Here is a 23624-nt window from a genome sequence, read left to right on the forward strand (position 1 = left end):
TTTTAAATGACCAAAGAATACTTTAAACAGTTTCGTTTACATCCATAAGAACTCAGTCTGCTGCATATTTAGCACACAGCGTCACAAGGCAGGCGCTCAAAACATGAGGCCCACATGTTTAATGATCACCTTTTAACATTTTGATTGAAGTGACTTACCCAAAACCACGTGTGAGCTGTGTGGCAGATGCAGGAAGAGATTCCTGTCTGGCATGCAACTTCTATAAAAATGAAGCCATATTTCTGCAACCTCTTACCTCTTTCACTACTTTTCATATTCTGAATCAAATGAATTAAGAATGTGACAGACAACAACCTGCTTCACAAGGCAGACTAAATGCTCTCCTCCTGAACAGTCAAGTCTATCCTGCACACTTCAGGGAGAGGGTACACCACAAAGATGTTACTTGATTATGAACTAGAGGTTCTTCTACAGTAAATAAAGTTGTTGATCAATTTTCTCATTTTGTGTTGTTCTTATTTATTTATTGTGCCATTTTTAGAAATCAAAATTCAGGCATTGAAAAAGCCTAACCATTTTATCTAGTGTAGTTATACAATTTCCAATCTAGGTCTCAAGCAAAGCTGACACCTTTGGGCTCACAAAACACATAAAAGACCAGAATATGTGGCAGCAGGAGAAAGCATATCTCTTTGAAAAAGAACTAATTCTCTGAAAAAGAGCAGCAGAGCTCTCAGGCAAAAACCAGTTGTAAGAATATGTTGATATGGTAGACAATAGATTTCTGGAAACTTGTTATCAAACATGAGTGGATCATTTTATCAGAAATGTTTCCAAACGTATTTCAGACTTAAGCAGACAACCAGCACTGGAAATTTCAGATCAAACTCTGCAAAGTTATAGGCAAGTGAAAACAAAACCTCATAATAGAAAGTGTTGAACTACCTTCTTTATCATTATTCTTCTTACCTAGACAATAGATGTATATTAAATGTGTGTACAAACAAAAGCCTATCATTAATATAAACATACATTTTTATTTACTACCCCATTGTATTTCAAGACATCTCCACTATATGCTCTCTACTAGTCATTGTAAGATAGGCAGGCCACACAAAAACATGGCATATCCATGGACCACATTTCACTACAGCCAAAATTTAAAAAACACTTTCTATTAAAATATTCCTCAAACCAAAATACAAGTGATGTCTCATTTTCAGCCCTTCCTATAACATCTGGATATAGAACTATCTCATAACACATATAAAGCCTGCATAATTGTGTATATGTGGGAATCACATACTACAAACAGTCTTAGAATTGGATTTTCCATTTCACTTCTTCAAACTATGTTCCATTCCTTAATGCTTTCCACTTTTGAACAGAATCTACTTCCCTAAATTTCCCACAGACCAAAAGCTTGAAAACATTTGTAATTTAGTATAAAAGAACTACTTTTGACAAAATTAAAGGGTTGGGTATGGCTGGTGGTGTGGGGTTTTTTTTAATTGCATAAAATTTAAAAATGGAAGTAAAAAGTTGGCTTGAAACACCAAATCAAAGCTAGGCAGTGCACATTTTCAACTTATCAAGACAGGCAGGAATACAGCTGAATTTTTTTCAAAACAGAATTTAATTTTAGACACATCGTGTGGATGTTTGACTTTCAATGGATTGGCATTTTTAAATGTAAAAACATTCCATCGGAAAATTTCCAACCAGTTTTAGTACTTACTTAATAGACACATGCAAAATTTAATTCCTCTCTTTCTCTTGTCTGTTAGGAATTACTTCCAGACACATCGTATTACTTCAGGCCTTCATCAACTGCTTTTCAGTTGCAGAAACCTCTACACGTAAAAAAAAAACTCCCTGCAGTATTATGGACATGAATATAATTTCATTCAACTTGGGACAGTCCTCAGTGAGCCACAAAAGTCTATTTCAACAAAGAATAACAATTAAAATATGGTCATATTTAAAAAAAAAAAAAACAACAAACAGCCAAAACCCAAACCAACAACAACCATGCATAAGATGATTTAAAAAACCCCCAAAAACCAAAAACAAAACCAACAAACCAACACACATTGTATCTTTTGCTGTTCTGTGTGTTCACAACACTGATTGTAGAAGCTTTTACCAGGTGCTAGAAAACTTTTGCCAGGATGTGTTCAAATGAAATGAATTCCAAAATAAGAGACAATCTGGAGGTTAATAAAAAACCTACCACCTTCATAAGTTTCCACAAATAATAAACTTAAAACATCAGATAATTTCCAGCTATCAGATATTTCAATACTCAATTTACTGTGGGTTTTTTTCTGAGGCATATTCAGAGAAATGGCTAAAGGAGCTGTAATGGCCTTCTGGGACGGGAAGACTAAGGTTTCTGTAAAAAATGTTAAATTAATTTTTATAGTGATGCAAAGTCAGGGAAGGGTTGTTAAGGGATGGCCTCTTGCCACAGGGTGGAGTTTTGTTTTGGTATCCTTTTAGAGTCTGCAGGTGTTTGGCAGGAGCTGAAATCAGGGCCAGCTGTGATATTTCAGCTCTGATATTTCCCTCCCCATATTTCTCAGAAGTGATGCATCAGGGTGATGTCTTACACCTGATGTACTCAACTTGTGTGGTATGACTGTAACTGCTTTGGAGTGGGGCGGGGGGGAGTACCACTGCATGGCTTTCATTTTTATTTTCAGCTGGCAACATTCATATAGTAAAATTCATCAACATGAATGGATTTAATCTGGTAAAACATCAGATAACAAACAATTTATTAAACTGCCCATAATATTTCTGCGTTGTTTTGTTGCTGCTTATATATGCCAGCCATTTAATTAAAGTAATAAGACTGGGTTAAGAACGGTGAAAGAAATTACATTGTAAAAAAGGGGAAGGCAATATTTTAAAGAAAACAAAAAAACCCTTCAGTCCCCTCACTTAACCAGCAAAGATCTTTGTTCTTTCATACTTAGCTGCAGTACAGTGCGTACCTGTTTTCGTTTTGTTCTATCTTTTGGGAGAATTTGAATAGTTTCTATTAAAAATGGTATTCTCTTTTAAGTTTGTTTTGTTTGGAAAACCTCAAACCACATTGTATTTCATACACATGTTCCCCAGAGTATGTTAAATGGGACTATACTGAGGTCACTAGTAAGTTTTTTAAAATGTTTTAAGAATTCCTTTAATGTTTGTACTATCTTGGCCTGGTTAAAAGAACACATTTTTAAAATATAGCTTGAAAAAGTTTGACTATAAAAAGCTTCATTAAAATAGTCTATACTGTACTATGAAGAGTTTGTAAGAATGTCTACATTCTTTTCTCTCTCCCGTTTTTAAGAAAATTGTTCCCTTAACTAGCAAATCTGCTCCTCTTTCTCTCAGCCTTTTTATCCATACATGCACAAGTACACATATAATTCTATCCACAGACTGATTGACTTAGCAGTACAAATGCCTGTGGTATTCATTTTAACTTCACAAATGAATAAAAGATTATAATCAGTGGGAAAAGTGGACGTTTCACTCCATTCATGGAAAAAACAGTATCACCTGGCACTCCAACTTAGTAAAAAATTTCTTGGTTTTTTGGCAGCCCACTTGGAGTATGATTGAAGCTGTTAATGATATTAACAAAATGTCCTGGGATCAAAAATGTGTTGTTTTACCTCAGTTTACAGAAGAAGTTATACAAACCACTCTTGGCCTTCAGAGTTCTGAGATCCTCTTAGTTAAAATAAAATAAAATTTGAAAACACGACCCACCTGTAGCTGGTTAAGTTCCATTAGACCATTTCAGTTCTCCTTTACTTGTCCTTCCTATCTCCTCAGACTTGCTTCCATTCCTCCCCCTCCCAGGATTTCTGTCTTTGGCTGGTACCAGCCCAGTGCACCCTTTGCAGCATTAGTGACAGCTGAGCTGGCATGTGTTTTGATGATTGTTGACATCCATGCAGTGCATCTTGGTCACTAATGGTGCAAGACTGCACTTACAATGAATGATGGTTGCATTATGGATGTCAAAATCCGTAGATCAAATAGGAGGACAATGGCAATAAAATGAAGTTAAAAAATGGAATTGTGTTTAGATCCAATTCTGCTGGTAACACCCGAAATGGAAGAGGTTAGCAAAACCTAAGTATTATCTATTAGAGGTAGATTAGAGTTTGTCTATACTGAAATATCACCAGGTTTGATGTTTTTCTAGAGACTTTGCAATGGTTGAAAGCAAATGAATATGAAAAGCAGATTACTGCATTATGATAAACTCTTTCATTTTACATCACACTGTTTGTACTCGTTGTTGTACAGTATTAGTAAGTAAGGTTATTAAATGCAAGCTGAGTAACATCTTTCCTAGAAATGTATTTTCTGATCTAAACTGAGCCTGAAAAAACCCACCACAGTATAACGGGAGCGCTGTGAAGAATGATTACAAAGTTCTCATACTTAATGACTGGGTTCAGCTTTACACATGAGAAAAATCTTGCTGTGATTACAGTATGTTCTTTTTGGTGGGTGCTGGTTTTTCCCTGTTATAACTGGGATTTCATAGTGCAGAGGATACCTAGATTACAGATTCTCAGGTGTTGCTAGACTTCTTCCCTAGTCTTAGACATAGTCTCAGGGCACTGTCATGCTTTTTGAGGTTTCAGAAACCAAAATTGCAGACTGGCTTATGAAAGAGCACAGCTATATACAAGCATGTGTGTTTATCCCAGACGCATGCTGTCTATACAGCAGCACAAAGATGAACAAGTGGAGGGAGACTGGGCAAGGTACAATGGCAAAAACTACAGTTCAGAAGAAATGTGAAGGTGAAAAGCTTTGCTTGAACTGTCCCTAAACCTCTAAATCCAAGCTATGGATAAGTGGCTCAGGGCAATGAAGCCACCTGTGAAGGTCTGAAGTCTTCACCATCAAAATAAAACCTTGTGTAGAAATTAGAAAAATATACTTAAGAGGCTGAGTATGCTACTCTCCAAATTGCTGGTCTGCTGGATGGTCTCTCAGATACGTAAAGGCGGAGTGGGGGGCTTAATTTTGTACAAGTGATGTAAAGTAAAGGTCATGCCATAAGAGTAATACCTTAAAATGTCAACACTTTTCCATATGTCAAGAAAGAAGAGGAAAGAACTGCAGTCTTTCTTTTTTTTTCCCCCCTCCCCTTGAACAGAACAATAACTGAGAAAATGCTTAAGGAGGCAGGCAGCACCAGAAACAAAACAAATGTATAACATGCAGCATCGCCACAAATACTGACATTTCATTTCCAATAGTAATAAGAACATAGTGTCCGAGTGCCACTTATTTTAGAGAAGGGTGTAGAAAAGACAACGTTTTCAAGCAGTTTCATGAGGAAAAAAAAAAAAAAAAGAGATCAGTATGCCCCTTTATGGGAAAATATTTTGAAAAACCTGCCATATGGTGGTATCTGACTGCAAAGCACTGTGATACCTTTTATGGATAGGCTAACTATGTCAGGTAGTAACCTGACATATATAAAACCAGTATATATAATTACAATATATACAATAATTTATATATATATGTAATATTTAGGTGAATTTTAACAAGAGCAAGGTAACCAAGCTAACCTGTTTTCAGTTCGGGAGGTAATGGCCATCCCATGACATACTATGTTTTAAAAAGCCGTCTCTTTCAGAGTGGACCTAACTTCTTAAAACTTGCAGCATCGAAAAAAAGCAAAGAATATTTTTCCAATGTTGTCCCAAGTACAGCCAAGTCAACTATGTTCTGAGTAAAATACTCTTGCTGTGTGTTCTTCAAAGCCCAACTTAATTCCTGTGAAAGTTATGAAGTGAAAAATTTGGCCCATGCATGCTTTACAGCATGATACTACATCATTTTAAGGATAAAGAGCCTATTTATTTAAGAAAAAAAACTTCTTTCCTTGCAGTAGCCTAACAAATATTGTCTCATACCTCTAAAAGGATAATAAACATATTTATAACAAACATATGTATTATAAACATATTCCCTTATGACAGAGATTGTTTTGCCTGTTGTTCTTTCCCAGGGACTACAATCGTATTCACAATCCTGACAAACACTTCTTGACAGTAGACATGGACACGTACAAAATTGGCTGCTTTTTCTTTTCCTCCAATGGTCAATCATTTTTCAGGTTACTCTCATTATTAGAAATTAATTTAAAGGAGATTCATCACACAATAGAATAACTGTAAAATACTCTGTTACACTATTCAAGACAGTATAATTTGGTTTGTGTTGGGCCTTTTAACCCATCATAAGCCAGAGGGTGAGAAGAAGGGGAGGGATCAGGGAATATGCAGATAATATAACTCTACAGATACTAAAAAGTAAAAATATTGTTTATAATTAAGCATAGATGCAATTCAGTGAAAGACTGAAAATTTAAAATAAATAAATAAATAAAAAGCTGAAGCGTTCTCAGCCAGGGAAACCACCAGGCCAAGAAAAGGTTAAAATCTTTCTGCATACAACTTTTGTGCTTCATTTTTCTGTTTCCAGTCAAAAAGTTGCCCATTCTTTTCAAACAGTATAGATTCTGGTTATCCATACTCCATACAGAAAATCAGTTGCTTGTGGACAGCAAGAAAGGTACTTTTCTGCATATTTATCTGACAAAATGCAATTACATAATATATTACAGTTTCTTTCCCTGTTTTACCAGTCATTTTTGAAAGACAGACTCCATACAAGACATGGAATATCTATGGTTTAATGCATTATGGCAAAATCTGTGTTCCCCAGCATATAATTCATTTAAGGATCTGTATTTATTTCTTATTATGCCATATTATTGGCTTAAACTCAATCCACCATAAAACTCTCAAATCCCATTTTAAAGTAGCTGAAACCAGGTCTGAGTAGCAGAAAAAGTGATCATTACTCAGCATTTGTAAAACACAAGTAATAATGTATAGAAAAGACTTGGTGAGAACCAACCTGAGGATCCGAGAATACTTGCTGCATATTGTTGATTGGGCCATATGGAACCCCACTACCTTCAAAGAGCTGCAACCATTCGATCGTTGCTTTTTCTGAAAACCTAAGAGCAAATAAGAAGCATGTGGTTTCAACTCTGTGCTTTCAGATTCTGAAAAATGTATAGCATGTCTCCTCCCTCTCTCACTGCTTCCATACTCTTCCCCACTGATTTCTTCCCAGGCAGTGAATAACATAACGAAAATGTACTACACGTGTTCTTCAGAAATGCAAACCCCAAAGACGTAGGGGGAAGAACATAGCTGAACTGACTTCCAGTTCTATCTGATCATCTGAAGCAATCCAGCAATGATGTAAAGCTAAATTTATCAGCAGTTTCAAATAAGGATCAATGGGTTTCCTCCAGTCCTTAATTACACTAATGCGCTTCACATTTGTTTTCTTTTATGTACATATTTAACAACAAAAAGATAGATATAATGTGGGTACGTGTCTAACATACGACAGTGCTCACTAAAAGCTGATGTAAAGCACCACAGTGTTTTTCCTCCATTACATCCGAAACATACGTCAGGATTAACAGCCACACTTTTTGGTCAGATAACAACATTGATTACATATTTATTTGTTGTATGATTGTGTAACCTATCCTAAGGACATCCAGTTCAGCATATATACACTGTGCCTGCGCTGGTGAACACAGAGCTCCATGTCCTTGTACAACATATAAAAAGCTCAGCTTATTTCTTTGTAAGCATTCAGTTCCATAACTGGTAGCACCACTCTATTTCCCCTCTTTTGCTAGATACTTTTTCTTTCCTTGTCTGCCTGGTAGAGTTACATACATGAAGAAAAGACACTCTTGAAGCAATACCAGTCACTGAGAGATGGTATTTTCTGCAGCCATCTGGGATTCTGAATCAAAGGTGAACTTATTTGGAGATCATATCTTAAATTTCATGAAGGTAAACAACACAGAGGTCTACCAGATTATTAGAGAGAAAAGATCTACTTCATGATACGTACAGCACTGAAAAGAAATTAGGTGTGATTTAAAGACCTGATGGAAATTAAATTAATAGAAACCTTGGTAAGGGACACTCAATTACTGGTATTCTGTAGCTCACCAGTTCAGAGTTCCCTAAGTGTTATCCAGAACAACGTCAGTAACATTCAGCTGTACTTCTAGCATGTTGTTATGCAAAAAACCCCTTCCAAGTTTCTAACAGAAAGTTAATAGAGACAAAGCCCAAAAGCACAAAAACCCCTAAATCAGTACAAAGTCAAACTTTGTAAACTTCTTTTTATACATATGCAGAGATTGGCTGCAAAGTATTTCATGCTACTTTTAGACTAAAGAAAAAAACTAGTGATGGTGACAGGTTACAGTTATATCAAGTATATGGCAAAGGTACGGATCCAAGCTTCACAGTTAATGTCTTTCTCCCTGTGCAGGGACGACTTCCCCAAGCTTTAAGGGAATAAATCCTGATACCCAATGCATTTTGCACTCTAAACGAATAAGAAAATGCACAAGTTTTGCACTGCTCTTACTCAGAAGCTTTACTCCTGCTTTATACATATGAAGTTAACAAATAATACTAGCAGAAATGGAAGGAGCAATAAAACAGAAAAATCAAAATAAAAGGCTTTAAAAGTGCAAAATGTATTATAAAATGAAGCATCACTTCTGAAGAAATGAAGTGTAATAAAGCATCACTTCTAAAGAAAACAGGTGTGAGATTATTGCATTGTTCAATTATACACTTCATTGAATATTAAAGTTATTTCATGGTAAAGACGTAGTAAGCCATAAAGATAATGCCACTCTCGGACACGTCTAGGGTCCATCTAATTTAGTACTCTATTGCTGACCATACCTAGAACCAGGTACATTACAGGAAACTGGGGAAAAAAGGTAACTATAGAGAGGTAGATAACCTTCCTTCCTCAGTGATTGCAGCCATTAGGAAAGCATTATTTTAAACTAAAATATAATTTGTATTTCCCTTTAGTACTCCCTGTTTGGCAACAATTCTCATAATCCGTATATTCTTGTTATTCATAGCCTTCTATTACTAAGGTTTGGAGCTCAAACTACTGCACAGTGTAAATATGATTCACGCGAAAAACTGTTTCCCATCAGTTATTGGTGCTATTTATACAGAACTGTGCTGTTCTCTGCTAGGAACTGAGACACCTCCCTCCTGAGATGCTTCATAATTCATGGCCCACTAACTCTCTTTTTATAAATCAAAAGCTTTTTTCAGCTACTACTTTTTTGACACCTCAACCTCCACTACTGTCTCATTTCTAACAAAAAGACAGCACATCTACCAGAGGACTCTTGGACTCAGCATCATAACCATGGTGCTGAAGACCATCACTAAGAAATTACTGTAATTCTTAATATTTGTATCATTATTCCCTTGATCTACTAGTAATGACTAAGCCCTGCTATGTTATGTTCCTTGTACTTCTTTTTAAGAGTTTATAAATATCCTCCTGAGTTTAAAAAAGCAATCAACTTTTGGATTTAAAGGACAGTCTGAAAATGAAGTCTTTTCAATGGGAATGTCAATTATCTAAATCTGCATAATCTTCTTCCTGATGTCATGGTAAATCTGAATAATTTTCAAGACTTACATTCTTCTTCAGTAATATTATTACAAGTGACTCAATATACAGTGAAGTGAGTGCATGTTTTGCAAAATTTCTATGGGGTGTATGAATTTCTGAAATTTTAGCTTCTGCTTAGATTTTTCCTTCCTATGTAACAGACAAGAAAAATTACCACAATTTTGTAGACAACAAGTGATGTTTTGTCTTAAAAAATACTTGTTTTGAATGGACCTAACAATTGTTGTAGTCTTATTTATTAATTTATTTATTAGTGGTTGGAGAGACTTCCTAAAAGATTTAAACTCAATCAAAGATGTAAAATCTCACATTCTGTCACCCTCAAAGGAGACACACAGCATTTTCTCTTGAAATTGAAACTCTTGACCTAAATCTGATGTAGAATAGCTTCCTTTATTTGTGGTAAAAAGAGGCTGTTGAGAGCATATTGTTAAGCAAACTGTTTAAAAACAAAACAGAACATCACCACTGCCAATAAAGGTCTATTATTCCGATTTTGAGAGCAACAGCATGCAACTATTTGATTCATTCAGTTGTGGTTTATATATTGAAATATCTGTTGTACAGCATTAAGGGAGAAATACTGTTTCAAAATCTGATAAAAAGATAAGGCGTGGATAAAAAATGCCCAAGTTTACCTCTCTGATGTCAGCTGTACAAGCTGCACAAACTTTTTTTTTCTTTGCTAACCTTTATGTATCATTCCCTCCATCTAAATATAATTTTTAATAGCACTTACACAAATAAATACCATAACCTTTCCTTATAGCAAAGGGCTGATGTTTAGGTTGCTAGGTATCAATTGATATCATACTCAGCAGTCCAAAATATCAAGTAAAGACCTTCAACAAAAACTTCTAAGAGAAGTAAAAGACTGAAATGCTCTCCTGAAAATGAAAAGCTCTATCAGCAGGAAATTACAAGGCCTGGCCAATCCTTTTGCCCTTAAAACTTGTTTTAAAACATTTTTCTATGCTTTGATAAATATCCTACTTAGTATATAATTTCCTTTTCTTAACTGAAAAATTTACAATGTCATCTGCTGTCTTTCAGTGGGGAAAAAGTCATTTTTATATACATATATAAATAAAATCACTGATGGAAACATGTACAAGGCTAAACAATGGTCTATCTTCCAAACTTAAGCTAGTAAAAAAAATCCAAGACTGTACAGCATCTGAACTCTGAAGCATGACACTTGCAAATGCATCTTTATCTGTCCATGGAACCTCAGTGATACTCAGTGACTGCAGGGGAGCTCAACCATGTGATTCACACTACAGCTTCATGTATTTCCAGATGAGTCCCTTTTCCCTCTAAAACGTTCCATCTGCTATAGATAAAAATCACATAAATGCTACTTAAATTATCTATGATTTATTTGTAGAATCATTTTAAATCTGTAGCTTAGCTTTCTACAATTATTACCAGTATTTTAGAAGTTCAAAAGAATTTACTTTTCACTGTACTAGTCTGTGGTATGAAGCTTGAATGCAGGCTCTTTCTGAAAACACCTCTGAAAAAAGAAGTATATGTACCCCAGTGGAGAACAAACCCATTGCTAGGACCTTTACTGCAAAGCCTGTACTAAGGCTTACTTCACTAAAAGAGGTAGTAGTGTCCATGATGTCTTATTTGCATTTTAAGCAGTCCTCCTCTGCACTAAATTACACAGCACTCATGTTGCAATATTGAAATGAGGCATCAGATTCTGAAACATTTAAAATTAAAGATATTTCATGCTTAAAAATATTATAAGAATAGGAAGTGTAGCATGAGCTGAACTAACTGAAATATTATTTCATGGGAAGAAATCCAACTAAATATATTTTTCCTCAATTCGTAAATCTAGCAGGCACCATTAAATGAAAAACTCTAAATTTAAAACTATACATTCAGTAAATTAATCAAAAAACATTACAGCACAATATAAGAAATAGCCTCCAAAAGTCCAAAAATTAAATATCAAATAAAAAGGGCTTACACCTTATTTCCTTACACAATCCACAAGAGTAGTTTTGCTTCTTAAAAAGCAAGACTTAAATCCCCTTCTGCTTTCTAACAAATTCTAATGAAAAAAAGGGAGAATGGATCATTAATTGCAAAAAAGAAAGAGTGCATCTGCTTAACTTGCACAAGTTGGATGAAATGGCTTTAATGAGTTAGAAACACACCCAAGTTCTATTAAAATGTACTAAGTTTCTCATCCTGTTAATTATTAATGTTAACTTTGTTTCTTTTTTAGCAAATATTCTGTCTTTCAATGAAATAAAGACTTCTAAAGCACGAATGAATCCACTTTGTGGGCATTCTTTGCATATATCCCATTTTCCATGTTTCCTAGGATCACAAAATCCTTCTCTGTTCTTGCTAAAGTCCACAATAGCATTCTTGTGTTTTCTAGCACAACCTGAGTTTGCATTATGGTTTTTGCATTGGTTTGTTCTATCAACAGTCTATTTACTTTCAAATATCTACAGAATTTTCTGTCTTCACTACTGATCATCTCTTTAATGGCAGTTAACTCAGTAAAATGGTTTGTACAGTTTCTTACAGTAGCATCTATGGAAGACACTATACAAAATAAAAGTCATAGGAAAAAATATTTGCAAAATTCAAATGATGAATCATTATCCCTTAGTGTACAGTAAATACACAATTAAGAGTTTTCAAAATGAATACTATAGTATTTACTCAATAATCTGTAAGCATCTCTGTTCGTGTCTAATTACTCTCCTCTTGGTTACTGATTAATCACTCAGCAAACCACAACAGACCCTTAAAATCTGTGGGATCAACATGATTGTACTGACATGTTTTGCTGATGGATATGTCAAGTACTTTAAAAGATGTCACATATAGTAGATTGTAAGTGGTAGCTATGTAAAGTACAGTCCAGATATTTGTAGGTACCACAAATCCACCCTGGAACTTGTTTTATATTTCTGCATACTATAAATATTGTTAGTAGTTTAATAGAACTATTAATAAAGCTTCACCTTTATGTGCAGAATTTGTGCTAGAGATGAATGGACATTCATGTTCCTTTATGAAGTTTTGCATGCTGTTTTAAAACCATATATGATTTTTAAGGAATAGCATACCAGAGAGAGGGAAACACGTCCATATTGTAAAATGTGTTTCTTATGGCTCCTGAGTAGTAAAGTCCAGCATGTTCCAGAACTAGCTCTTTCTGGATTCAGATAATGTTAGACTATACACATTAGAAATGTACTCCTTTTCCCAAGCCTTCCTCTCTTTTTCTCAAGTAAGCAAAAGGACTGTAACTTCTGTAGTTATGACAAAAGAAGTGCAAATTAACTGAAAAACAGTGAGGTAAACACACATCAGTAAAAGCACATTGAGAATAATGGAAAGCTATATTGATTTTGTTACTGTTCTTCTTTTAACTACTCAAGGGGAGTAAAGAGCTAACAAGGGTCAGGTCAAAAAACTCATTCAAAAATCAATGAAAAGATCTCCCTTGATTTCAGTAGCCTTGTAGCTAGTAATGTGTGTCATCAGAAAAAAGATAGCAAGTTATTTTTCAGGAAGGATCTTGAACTTCACACATGTATGAAAATGCTTAAACGTTTATCAAATGGTGAGAAAAGAACACAGAAAATACACATTAGCTTACCCAGTCCAAAAATCAGATGTTCAAGACATTTTTGATCTCTCTCAGTTGCACACATAGAAATCAACATAAAACTAATAACAATTTAAAACAAAGCATTTTAAAGTAAACTGGCAGTTTGGTAGCTGATGCCCACATAGCTCAACGATCTATGCACTGATGGTGAGGCAGACAACTGGGGAAAGTAAACCTTACCAGCTGTGCCACACTGACGTCAATTATCTTTCAAACTTCAGATACCTGTCTTGCTGAAGCAGTAAGCTCATTCCTGTAATGTTATCAACAGTGACTTCAGTCTGCAAGGCTCTTGGTTTAGAAAAAGAAACAGTGGAGATAGGGAAGAAGATTTACAGAGACTGAGTGTGTCTCAACAAGTGTAAATTTAACAGTGCTCCTCATCAGGCAAATTAAACATTTTACAATACACTTTCCCCTTTAGGAGCCCTCCTCTTCTGTTACTAGGTGGAAACAATTTAGCAACGATCTCATTAATTGAGGATCAGGTTCCTCTGTGCTTCCTTCCTGCTCATTCCTTTTCCCCTCACACTGCAACATGCAGCTGTGGTGCACAGTCAAGAATAAGAGCTTTAAAATGTAAGTGCTAGGAATAGAAGTTCCACTCTGAATTGTTTCCAGCCCTAACACTCCTGATTTTAAGTCTACAATAATTTAGCTATAGCTGCAGGAGCACTAATCACGATGAATTTATGTGTTCTCCATTATGTAAGCTGCTTCACTTTAAAGGCTGAGGGCACGTCTGCTATTCCCTTTCCCCCTGCACTCATACAACCCACCACACTCTGTTCTGTTTACAGGTTAATTTCCTGAAGTACCTTGGAGTATGCATTTAGCTGCACTGTCTTAAAATGTGTCTACATTACTGAGGTGCAGGGTAACATTCAACTTCTGGAGTAATTTGAAGAAGGAGGTCAACAGATTAAGCCCCCTTCCTCAAAGCAGCTTCTCTTAAAACTGGCATTATACCAGCTTTTGCACAGATGCATCTCAAATTTCATGCACACACTATATATGTATGTCTTGACATATGTATGTATATATACACACATACAAAATAATCCACATTGTGCCTGGTACTATTCTGTTCCAGAGGAAGCAAAGGTAAAAGTGGAAAGGAGGTGGGGAGGGAAGGGAGCAACAATTAAAACTTGGTTCTCTTGGATAGATGTACATCTAACTCACAAACCAGAAGTTTCCACTGGAAACATAAAAACCATAGCGCTCTGTAGTCTGTCAGTTCTCACATGAGCTGGGAGTCTCGGGGGCCTCTGTAGTAGCCATTGAACCCGACCTCCACCCAGGTAGGGTCATTTTAAATTTGACTCTTGGCACACACCCAAGAAAGGAAGGCATTCAGAGGCAATTTGCTTTTGTCAGAGTTCTGCTTTGTTGTCATTTGGGGAAAATGTAACCTAAATAAAGAGGAAGATACAGAAGGCACCGAAACTTCCTTTCTTGTAAAGCAAACATAGTAGATGTGCAAATGTCAGCAGTGGGAGGAGAAAGAGGAAATAAGAAGCTGGGGGAGCCATAGGAAGTGGAGGAAGATGATGGGGACAGGAAAAAAAAGAGCATAGCAGGAAGAGGACCAGAGATGGGAAAGGGACAACATCACCAGTAGCAAAGCAAGTACAAAATACCCCATAGGCCTATATTCTTCTTCCCTGTGAATATCCTATGACCCAGCAGTCCTTGCAGCATTGTCCTAATTTCCCCACAGAAGAGGGAACTGAAAAACACTCCCCCTCTCAAGATGTCTGGGACTGGTTTCTGTAATTCCCTCCCCTTGCCCCACTGTGAGAGCTGAATCTCTCGGAAGCAGCATACCGCTCCAGAGTGGTCTACCTTCCAGTCCCTTTTATTGAGATCTGACAGTCTCTGTGGATATGTGAATTTATCCTCCCCTACCTGCTCTCCCTCTCTCCCCCTCTCTTTCTCTTTCATGTGTACGCTACAGAGGGAGTTGAGATGTTGTAAGCAGACATCAAGCTGGGGTGAAGAGCTAAGGACAGATGTGCTTCACTCTTCATTTCTGTCAGGGAAGAGAGAGGATGAGAAAATTCTTCCTGAAATGAATGGAGCAATTCACACCTCTTGGAGCTGTTGTTTCAAGCTACATTTATGTCTCAAGCCATATTCATCTCCATCTTGTATTCTCACTCAGCTCAGGACTGTGATGAATAGGTCATTTCACACCTTTCTGAAAACTCTTCTGGTTAAAGGTCAGTTTCTTCTAAGTGCTACATAATCCCCATGCTTATCTAACTGCCTTGAAATCTGGCACGGTTACTGCAGGTGGTGAGTAGAATTATTGATCTAAATTAGAGGTCATTTGAGTCAAGAATTCCCCAGGTACAGCCTTTTTTAAAAAAACAGCATTCCTTAACATTGACCGATTGTACCAATGTTTCCTTTGTGCACACACCTAGAATAAAACTGTGGCCAAAGAGTCTCAATTGCTGAACATTTACCCTAGCAAATGAAAGGCATCAACTGTCTCCTTGGTATTCAGAGTTCAGATGTTTTTAAAAATTTCAGCTCCACACATGCAGTGAATTAAACACTCAAGACTTCAGGGAGTTCCTGACCCTTTGAGTAAGTCTGAACATCTCCTTCTATTCCTAAATAAAACCTGGGAAATCCTTTTCCTTAAGAGGAGGAGGTTAAGAACCCTTCTTTCTGCACTTACTAAGTGCTCAGAAGTTAGACATGAATTGCAGTTATTCCATTTTGAAAATCAAGAAAAATAGGAAAAGAAAAGGTAAGTCATATCTCTGTAAATAGTTCAACAGAAATAGGAGGAAGGGGACAGGTTAGATAGGTCAATGGAAGCCTACTCTAGGCTCTGGTGGCACCTCAGCTCAATAAGATTATAACAGCATCAACAGTCTGGAAAAAAAGTATACATATATCTGCTGTGCAACAGCAGTGATATATACAAGCAACTGCAGAGTACCAAGTATCTGCCATACAAATGGTGCTTAAAATACCAATGTCTTAGTGGAACAGGAAGGATGTATAAACCGAAAATGGCAGCAAAAGAGGTCAGGGGAAAGGGAAGGAAATGCAACTATATGTTTCCTCTCATGTGCTTCCAGTCACCATAATTACCATTGAGATGCTAAGACACAGACCATATCTGTGAATCTTTTCACTGGCTTTATCAGCAGTAACACTCTCAAAGGATTCTGCTACAGGACCATAATTCCCATTTACGTTTCCAAGCATGTACAAAAGAGAAGGAACATTTGGGAACCACCAGATTCCTATACACAGATGCAAATTTTTACCTGCTTTTTACTGCTCAACCTGGCACACCAAACAAGTTTGCTGACTTTTTTCATTGCGACATCACTGGAAAAAAGCTGCTTTGCCTCAAGTTGTATGCAACCTGCCTGGCACAGCATCAAAATGAGACATGGACAAATGGCCTCACTAAATCCTTAAAGGACTTTCATGTTCCTTTTTGCCTTCCACCACACAAAGGAGGGGCTCATCTCAACAAAAGTGACTGTAGTAGAACCCACGTCAAGAAAATCACAGCTCTTCTAAGCTGCTCTGGCTCATGTCTCCACAAATTCATTTTGAGGTGGATAGCAGCGTACACACAGTGAGTGAACAGGATGTTCTGCAGGTGTTTCTTTCCAACTAATGCACCTTAGGTTTATATTTTCCATGTGCTGGAAGCTGCAATACTATCAAGCAATCAGTGATTTAATTAAGGTATTTTTCAGTGAAATTCTGCCATTACTATTTTGTCATTTCCCTTCATTTCTCAAGGGCTGACATTTCTCAGCACTAAGAAACTATTCGTTTAATTCTCTAAGTAACTTCAAAAATGAACCACATATAATTTTACAAACAACTGTGCATTAGTGAATAAAAGCAAAGTTACCATGGAATGTGTATGGAAACATATTCGACCTCCATTAGAATGCCAAAGGTGTTTGTTGTAGTAGTGTTTTAAAACTGAATGCCAGATGAATTCACAATAATATGACATAACAGAATACTATTGGAAATGTCTACTCCAAAAGTGTGTATAGTCACATACTTGCATATAAATTACACAGAAATTCAGCCTAAATGATGCTAATAAAACAGAACATAAACTCTGACAAAAAAGACATAAAGCAGTAATTGAAAGAGCAATGACGTAATCTGATGAACTAATAGCTACAGATATAAAAACAGATTAGAATTCTGCGATTAATTCAAAGAACAACTGTTCCTTGAACTTTATCTTCTTATTCAGATATTGCCCACAAAAAACCCCTGCATTCAAAATTAACCACAAGCAACAAGCTATTAAGTAATTGATCTGTGGATGGCAAAACAGCACTCTCATAAGGTACCAGAGTACCTCAGATAAATGCCATATTAAATGAAATGAACTCCCAAGTAATAAGTCAACATGAACCAGCTTTGAAACTAAGATTTTCAAGAATGTAAGAGCTCAAAAGTAGGTCAAAGATAACTATTCCCTTTCAAGGGCTTAAGACTTATAGGAAGAGTGGGTCCACCTGTGCTATCACAATGCATTTGTTATAGGAAGGCAAGTAAAAGACGAGTTCCAAAAGTTCATCATGAACAGTTGTACCATAATTATTTGAAAATGCAAAGTCACCTGGTCCTTCAGTATTTCATTGGGGGCAGGACACCTGAAAATGGACAGGTAAGACGGAGAAAAAAGTTCAAGTGCAACGGGAAGAGGCAAAAATCACTCCCTCCACAGTCTTTAATGCAAGGTGATTCTGGTTCTCAATATCCAAAAAATGTGTGGGGTCGAGAGGAGGGGGAGTGGTGTGCTACTGAAACTCTTTTCTCAGATGGAATGAAAAGGGAAGGCATCTGACTTAATGCTCCTAAAAAACCCCCAAAAATTGCCTGAATGATAATTGTTACACATTTTTTGACAAAGACTCATACAGGCCAAGTGTCAAAACAATAGTGTGAGTTTTCTTGAATCATTGACCACTGTAGATATACTGCCTCTTTCGCTTGTCCCCTGAAGTATGAAGTGTTGCTGAAGCCACCTTTGGGTAGTTTACACAGATTAGTTTTTTTCTTGTTATATAAAGTTATCATTGTCTCCATTAAATAGAAGAGCACTCCACAAAAATAAGGCCTTCTCAAACAGAATGAGGAAGATAACGAAGCTATTTTAATCGCTCAAATAAAGAGTTCCTGAGCTTCCTCTTAAATAATTTTTAATTAAAGTATTTAATAGGATGATTCCCACGTAGAATACTAAGCACATATCCTTTTGATTTCAAAAGGAATGACACAGGGAGAATTTGGGGCACAGAGTACCACAATACAGAACCAGCAGTGAGGGAGTAGCATCAAGTGAAACTCCCTTGGATATAGCAACTCTCAGTGAAAACTTTAAAATCCCAGTCACAGCAAAACCAAATGGTGCTCCAAGCAGTTTATTTCCAGGAGTTAAATTCATCCAGGAAAGCAGAAAGCACTGATTGTTTCACTAAAATTCAAGTTAATGGTTAAAAATAAGTTAAAATGGTTTCTGAAAACTTAAATCTGTGGTCTGGCTTCTTGCTAGTCCACACTATAGTCTGTGTGCAAAAGGCAATATATTTAACATCAGTAAGTGTTCTCAATACTGGTTTTAAAAAATAAAGTATCTCAAAAGAGTAAAGTAAAATTTTCACATGGTGAGACCTTCTTATACATGACTATTTGCATTAACAGATTAAATGTAATTTCCTCCCTTTTAATTAACTTACCGTGTTGACAATATGTCAATAAGTTCTTTTCTGTTCTGGACTCTGAGTGTATTAGTTTTGTATCTGGAATCCTTACTAACTTCAGGCAAATTCAGGATCTAAGTAAAAATAAAGATGAGTAAGAAACGTGCTTGGCAGGAGATATTTATATAGCTAAGGAAATTCATTACCAATTTAAGACAGCTTTCCCAAAATCCCTACCTCTCATTAATCTTTTAATATAGATTAGGAAATTAAGAAAAGATAATGCCTCCTGGTTAATGTTACATAACAAGTACAGAAAAAGACATAAATTAAACTGAAGATCCAAATCTTAGTTGATAGCTTTCACAATTACCTAGGAGAAATTCTTATTGTAGAACACTAAAAAGTTTGTAACTTATTACTGTGAGGTCGGAGAGATCTGTGGGATTATCCTGCACTAAGTTATATGTCACAGAATAAGAAATATGACTGTACTTAATATGCTAGACATTCATGTCTAAGAATATTTCTTTCCACTTCAGTAATTTCTGTCAAAAAGGCAAAAAAAATGAAAAGGTATTTTTCTATTGAAATGTCATAGTTTTTCTTTAAGATTTCTTCCAAAAGAATTAATAAAGAAAATTGGTGGTATAACCTCTAAGAAAGGAGAAATATATCTTCTATATGTAACTCCTACCTGGCACATTAGAAATTCAACTATCATGCAAAGACAATGTGAATTATACTATAAAGGGAATTAAATGTGGAGAACGAGTCTTAGAATTTTGTAGAGGCATTTATGAGACAGAGTAGCTGTGTGGACAATCAATATATAATCAATATATAATTACTATATTATTTATCTATCATGCCACAATGTATTTATATAGAACAGAATCAGTTGTGCTTTCCAGATTTAATAAAAAATATTCCAACAACATCAGCTACAGAGGAAGGCAGAATAGAAGCTTACAAAGAAAGAGACTGCCACGTATTCTTCATGTATTTTTACTCACTAACACATGCTCAAGATCAATTGTTCTTATGATGAGTCTTATAATCATTCTAAACATACTACATTTTTTTACAGGGCCATTTCCAACATGCTTTACAAAAACCCAGTACTGGCTCAAAGCTGAAGTCCCTATAGCCCATCATCCTATCTCTGCCTGTGGATGAGTGCTGATGCTTAGGAAGAGCTTAAGAACAGGGCCAGTACATATGACACTTCCTTAATATTCATCCAAACTCCAGCCATCTTTAGATTAGGGCATTTCTGAGTTGGAGCTGTTTTCTATGTATTTAGCAATCCTCAATGGATTTTTGTTTTATTAACATGTTCAGTCACTCCTTGAATCCATACGCCTATGTACTACCACATGTAAGTAATACATAGATTGGTGTCAATCTCTCTGATATTTGCCTCAAACCTAAAATTCTACTAACTCCTCTGAGACTGGTTCAGACCAAGGCCACTATCATTTAATGACTCCTCACTTTGCTGGAGTGAATAAGGATATGGCTTCTCTTCCAAGTGAATAGCTGTTGATGACATAAAACCATCAGCAAAACAGATATTCTTCTTCCAACACATATTTAGAGATATTCAAAACAGGTAGTCACCTTTGACATAGTTGTCACCTAGAGTGACAAAACTAAGCATGGAAACCAAGGTATCAGTAAGTTATGTTAGAACGATGACCATATTACATAACTTTTCTGCAGATTTTTATCTGCAAGGTAACATAAAACATCAATCTAGCATCTTCCATCAACACAATTCACAGCATTATTTTCCTTTCCTTCTACGTTTACACAATCTAGTTTATGAAAATCACAACATATCATAATTTAGCTTTAGAAAATGTTCTTTTCCTATCTGAAAGTTTAACAATAATATTGGTACCCCCTTAAAATTATCTCCTCTTTTTAATACTGCTATTTTGGAGTTACAAATCACTGCCTTAGAGAAAAAAATCATGCAAGGTTATTCAAAGTAAATGGTAGTGAATACTTATTTATGAAAGCTTAAGAAACCCAAGAAATTAATCAGAAAACTATGGTTCCATTTGATGAGTTGTACGAAAAATGATCATATGGAGTTGCTCACTCTACTGTTTTAATTAACGTTACTGACTTCAGCTTTAACTTAATGTCCATCTGTTGTAAAGCTGCGTGTCTATATATGTTCTTCTCAATTTTTTTGTGACTAACAAATGCACATTTGAGAAGTTATTCATTAACGTGCTATTCATCTTTCTGCATCACGCTGCCAATGTTATTTTTTTTATTTCACTGTGACCACTTGGAATGAAACTGCTGTTTCTAGGCCTCCTTCAAGCTCCAAGATGCATATTCAGAGTTTATGCTCTCTGCGTTTTGTCTCCCAACACTAGCAAACCTGTTTGTACTCTCCTTTGCCGTGCACAAAAGCTCAGTCTTCTGAAGACTCTTGCTCAGTATTCCTATTTAGCCCGAAGCAGCCACACATCAGGATGTGCTTTTGTAACACTCGACCACTATGAAATGCGCTTCAGCCAGCAGTCTTACAAAGTTTTTCTGCAATTATCCAAGTCCCCAAACAAGCTACAGTTAGTTGTCATTGATTTTGAAAATATCACAGTGAGTTATTCCAGTTTTTTCTTTCTGCTTGCCTGAAAAGATACGGTTGAAGCAGAATTTTTGCAATTGTTTACAGCTTGAGCCAGCTGTTACATCTCTAGAGTATGTGTCTTCAGGGCAACAGCTTCCATACAGCCTGTATTTTTAGCACCAACTCATCTCAGAAGGGTTCTTTAATAGCAATTCAAATGTTTGAATTAGTGGTCTCTGTATTTACTAAAGGTTCACTAGGGTGTTGCAGGCCTTCCTGTAATAAAGTCCTCTTCCTTTATTGGCTCTCCCCCTTCACGGTGTTTTAAGTTCCAAATCACCTTCAACTTAGCACAGAGCATACCTCTAATGGGTTTCACAGCATTCCACTGACTTCCACATCACTCCGTTTCTGGGCAATGCAATAGCCCAAATGCATATCTACAATAACTTGATAAGGGTAAAAAGACCGTTCTTTTTAAAAACAAATATGATAACTGGTTTATAGAAAAATCTAACTATTACCCAAAGCTTGAACTATTTTTTCTAGTTTTTTAATCCCTTTGAAATGCAATCATCATTTTTCCATGTTCTGTACTTCCTACTTTCAATTCTAGAAATACCAGAACACCTTTATAAGGATGAAACAAAAAACATCAGCCTGCAGACTAGGGCTAATATTCATCTCACTTAATTTTAGTCCTACAGATTCTGAGGTAACACAAATCGTAGAAATGTTGCCTCATCTTCTAGGGTACCATTCACTCCTTACTGATTACAGAGGGAGTATGCAGCAACAAGTCACAACATAAGTCTCTCAGCTGCACCCTAAAGTGAGGTGAATGCATGGTCTGAATTTTTAGTGCCTTCTAGCTCACACTGTGGTGTCAGAACCTACTGAGCCACATCTTCAGCTCTGCCTTACTCAAGGATGGCAGGATGACCAGCGTTTGGTACGTAATTCTTCACCTCAGGTGATAAAGCACCAAGAAGACATTCACAGCTATGTCCTGGGACTTTCTGGAAAGATTTCCTTTATGAGACAATGAGTCTTTTATAAAATTGAGTTGTGGCAGGTAAACACTTATTCAGTCATTAGTCTTCATTCACGTTAAGATAATGACCACACTGTAGTGGCTGGACATCTGTATGAAGAAAACCCACTGAGCAAACTTTGAAGAGGTTAACTTGTTACTTATTGAGAGAACCAATGCAAGTAAGTGAAACCAGACCTCTACAGATAGCAAGATGGGGATATGTACCCCAAACTGTTCTAAGAAAGAATCACAACAGCACTGTCTTCTTACTACATATTCCAGTTATTAGTTGTGAACATCCATGGAAATGTGAGAAGTGTGACATGAACAAATGGAGGAAAATAATGCTCAATTTCCTGAGCATGATTAGTTTAGGTTAAATATCCAAGTTCCCAGAGAAAAACCACAATGGCAGGAAAAAGGTAGAACTCTCATTTTTAAAAATGATGTCTAATGCTATATACAAAACTTCTCTTGTCCCAGCTTACATGTTACTGGGGTCTTTTGTTTGGAATGTTGCTACACTTTATTTAGAACAATTTTTTCCCTACAACCACTCCTTCTCTTTTAAAATGTATTCACTGTCCAGGGAAAAGCAATTCCAGGTATTAAAACAACAGGAAAAGAGTATGTGAAAAATCCAAAACTATTTTACAACTTTCCAAGCTACCCTCTGTGAAAACAGAAATTGCCAGCGTCGTGTTCCTTCAGTTCAAAATAATGAAGATATCAGATTTTAAACGCAGCAGTCCTGTTTGAAGATTTGTTCTTCAACATCGTATCTCTGCACCACTCCAAAGTCAGTTCACAGTCCTGTAATACTTCTTTTCTAAGAAGTTTGCAAGTTTCTCTGTGAGCACAGACCAGCGTATCCCAGTGTTCGAAAGGACTACGCACTAGGCTACTGATTAAAGTGGCACAAGAACCATCCATCCCCTAGCTTTGCTTTGTTAATGGCTGTGCCTGCCATGTATTTTATGGAGAAACAGTGTCATATTTCTTCCTGAAAAAGGCACCAGTGTGACTTCTGTGACATTCACCATTCCAGAACTGGAAGGTTGTTAGTTT

General features: G+C 36.3%; 1 protein-coding gene across 1 annotated transcript in view; it reads right to left on the reverse strand.

The window, feature by feature from the left end:
• The window catches only part of SUGCT (succinyl-CoA:glutarate-CoA transferase), a 336652-nt gene that overhangs the window by 190820 nt on the left and 122208 nt on the right, over positions 1 to 23624 (reverse strand). The window contains exons 11-12 of the mRNA XM_050891832.1: positions 18964 to 19061; positions 6922 to 7024 (exon numbers count right to left, since the gene is read on the reverse strand). Of these exons, the coding sequence (XP_050747789.1) occupies positions 6922 to 7024; positions 18964 to 19061 (201 nt within the window). The remainder of the gene's footprint in view (positions 1 to 6921; positions 7025 to 18963; positions 19062 to 23624) is intronic.

Source organism: Gymnogyps californianus, chromosome 2 (genome assembly GCF_018139145.2).
Source record: "Gymnogyps californianus isolate 813 chromosome 2, ASM1813914v2, whole genome shotgun sequence".
Lineage (NCBI taxonomy): Eukaryota > Metazoa > Chordata > Aves > Accipitriformes > Cathartidae > Gymnogyps > Gymnogyps californianus.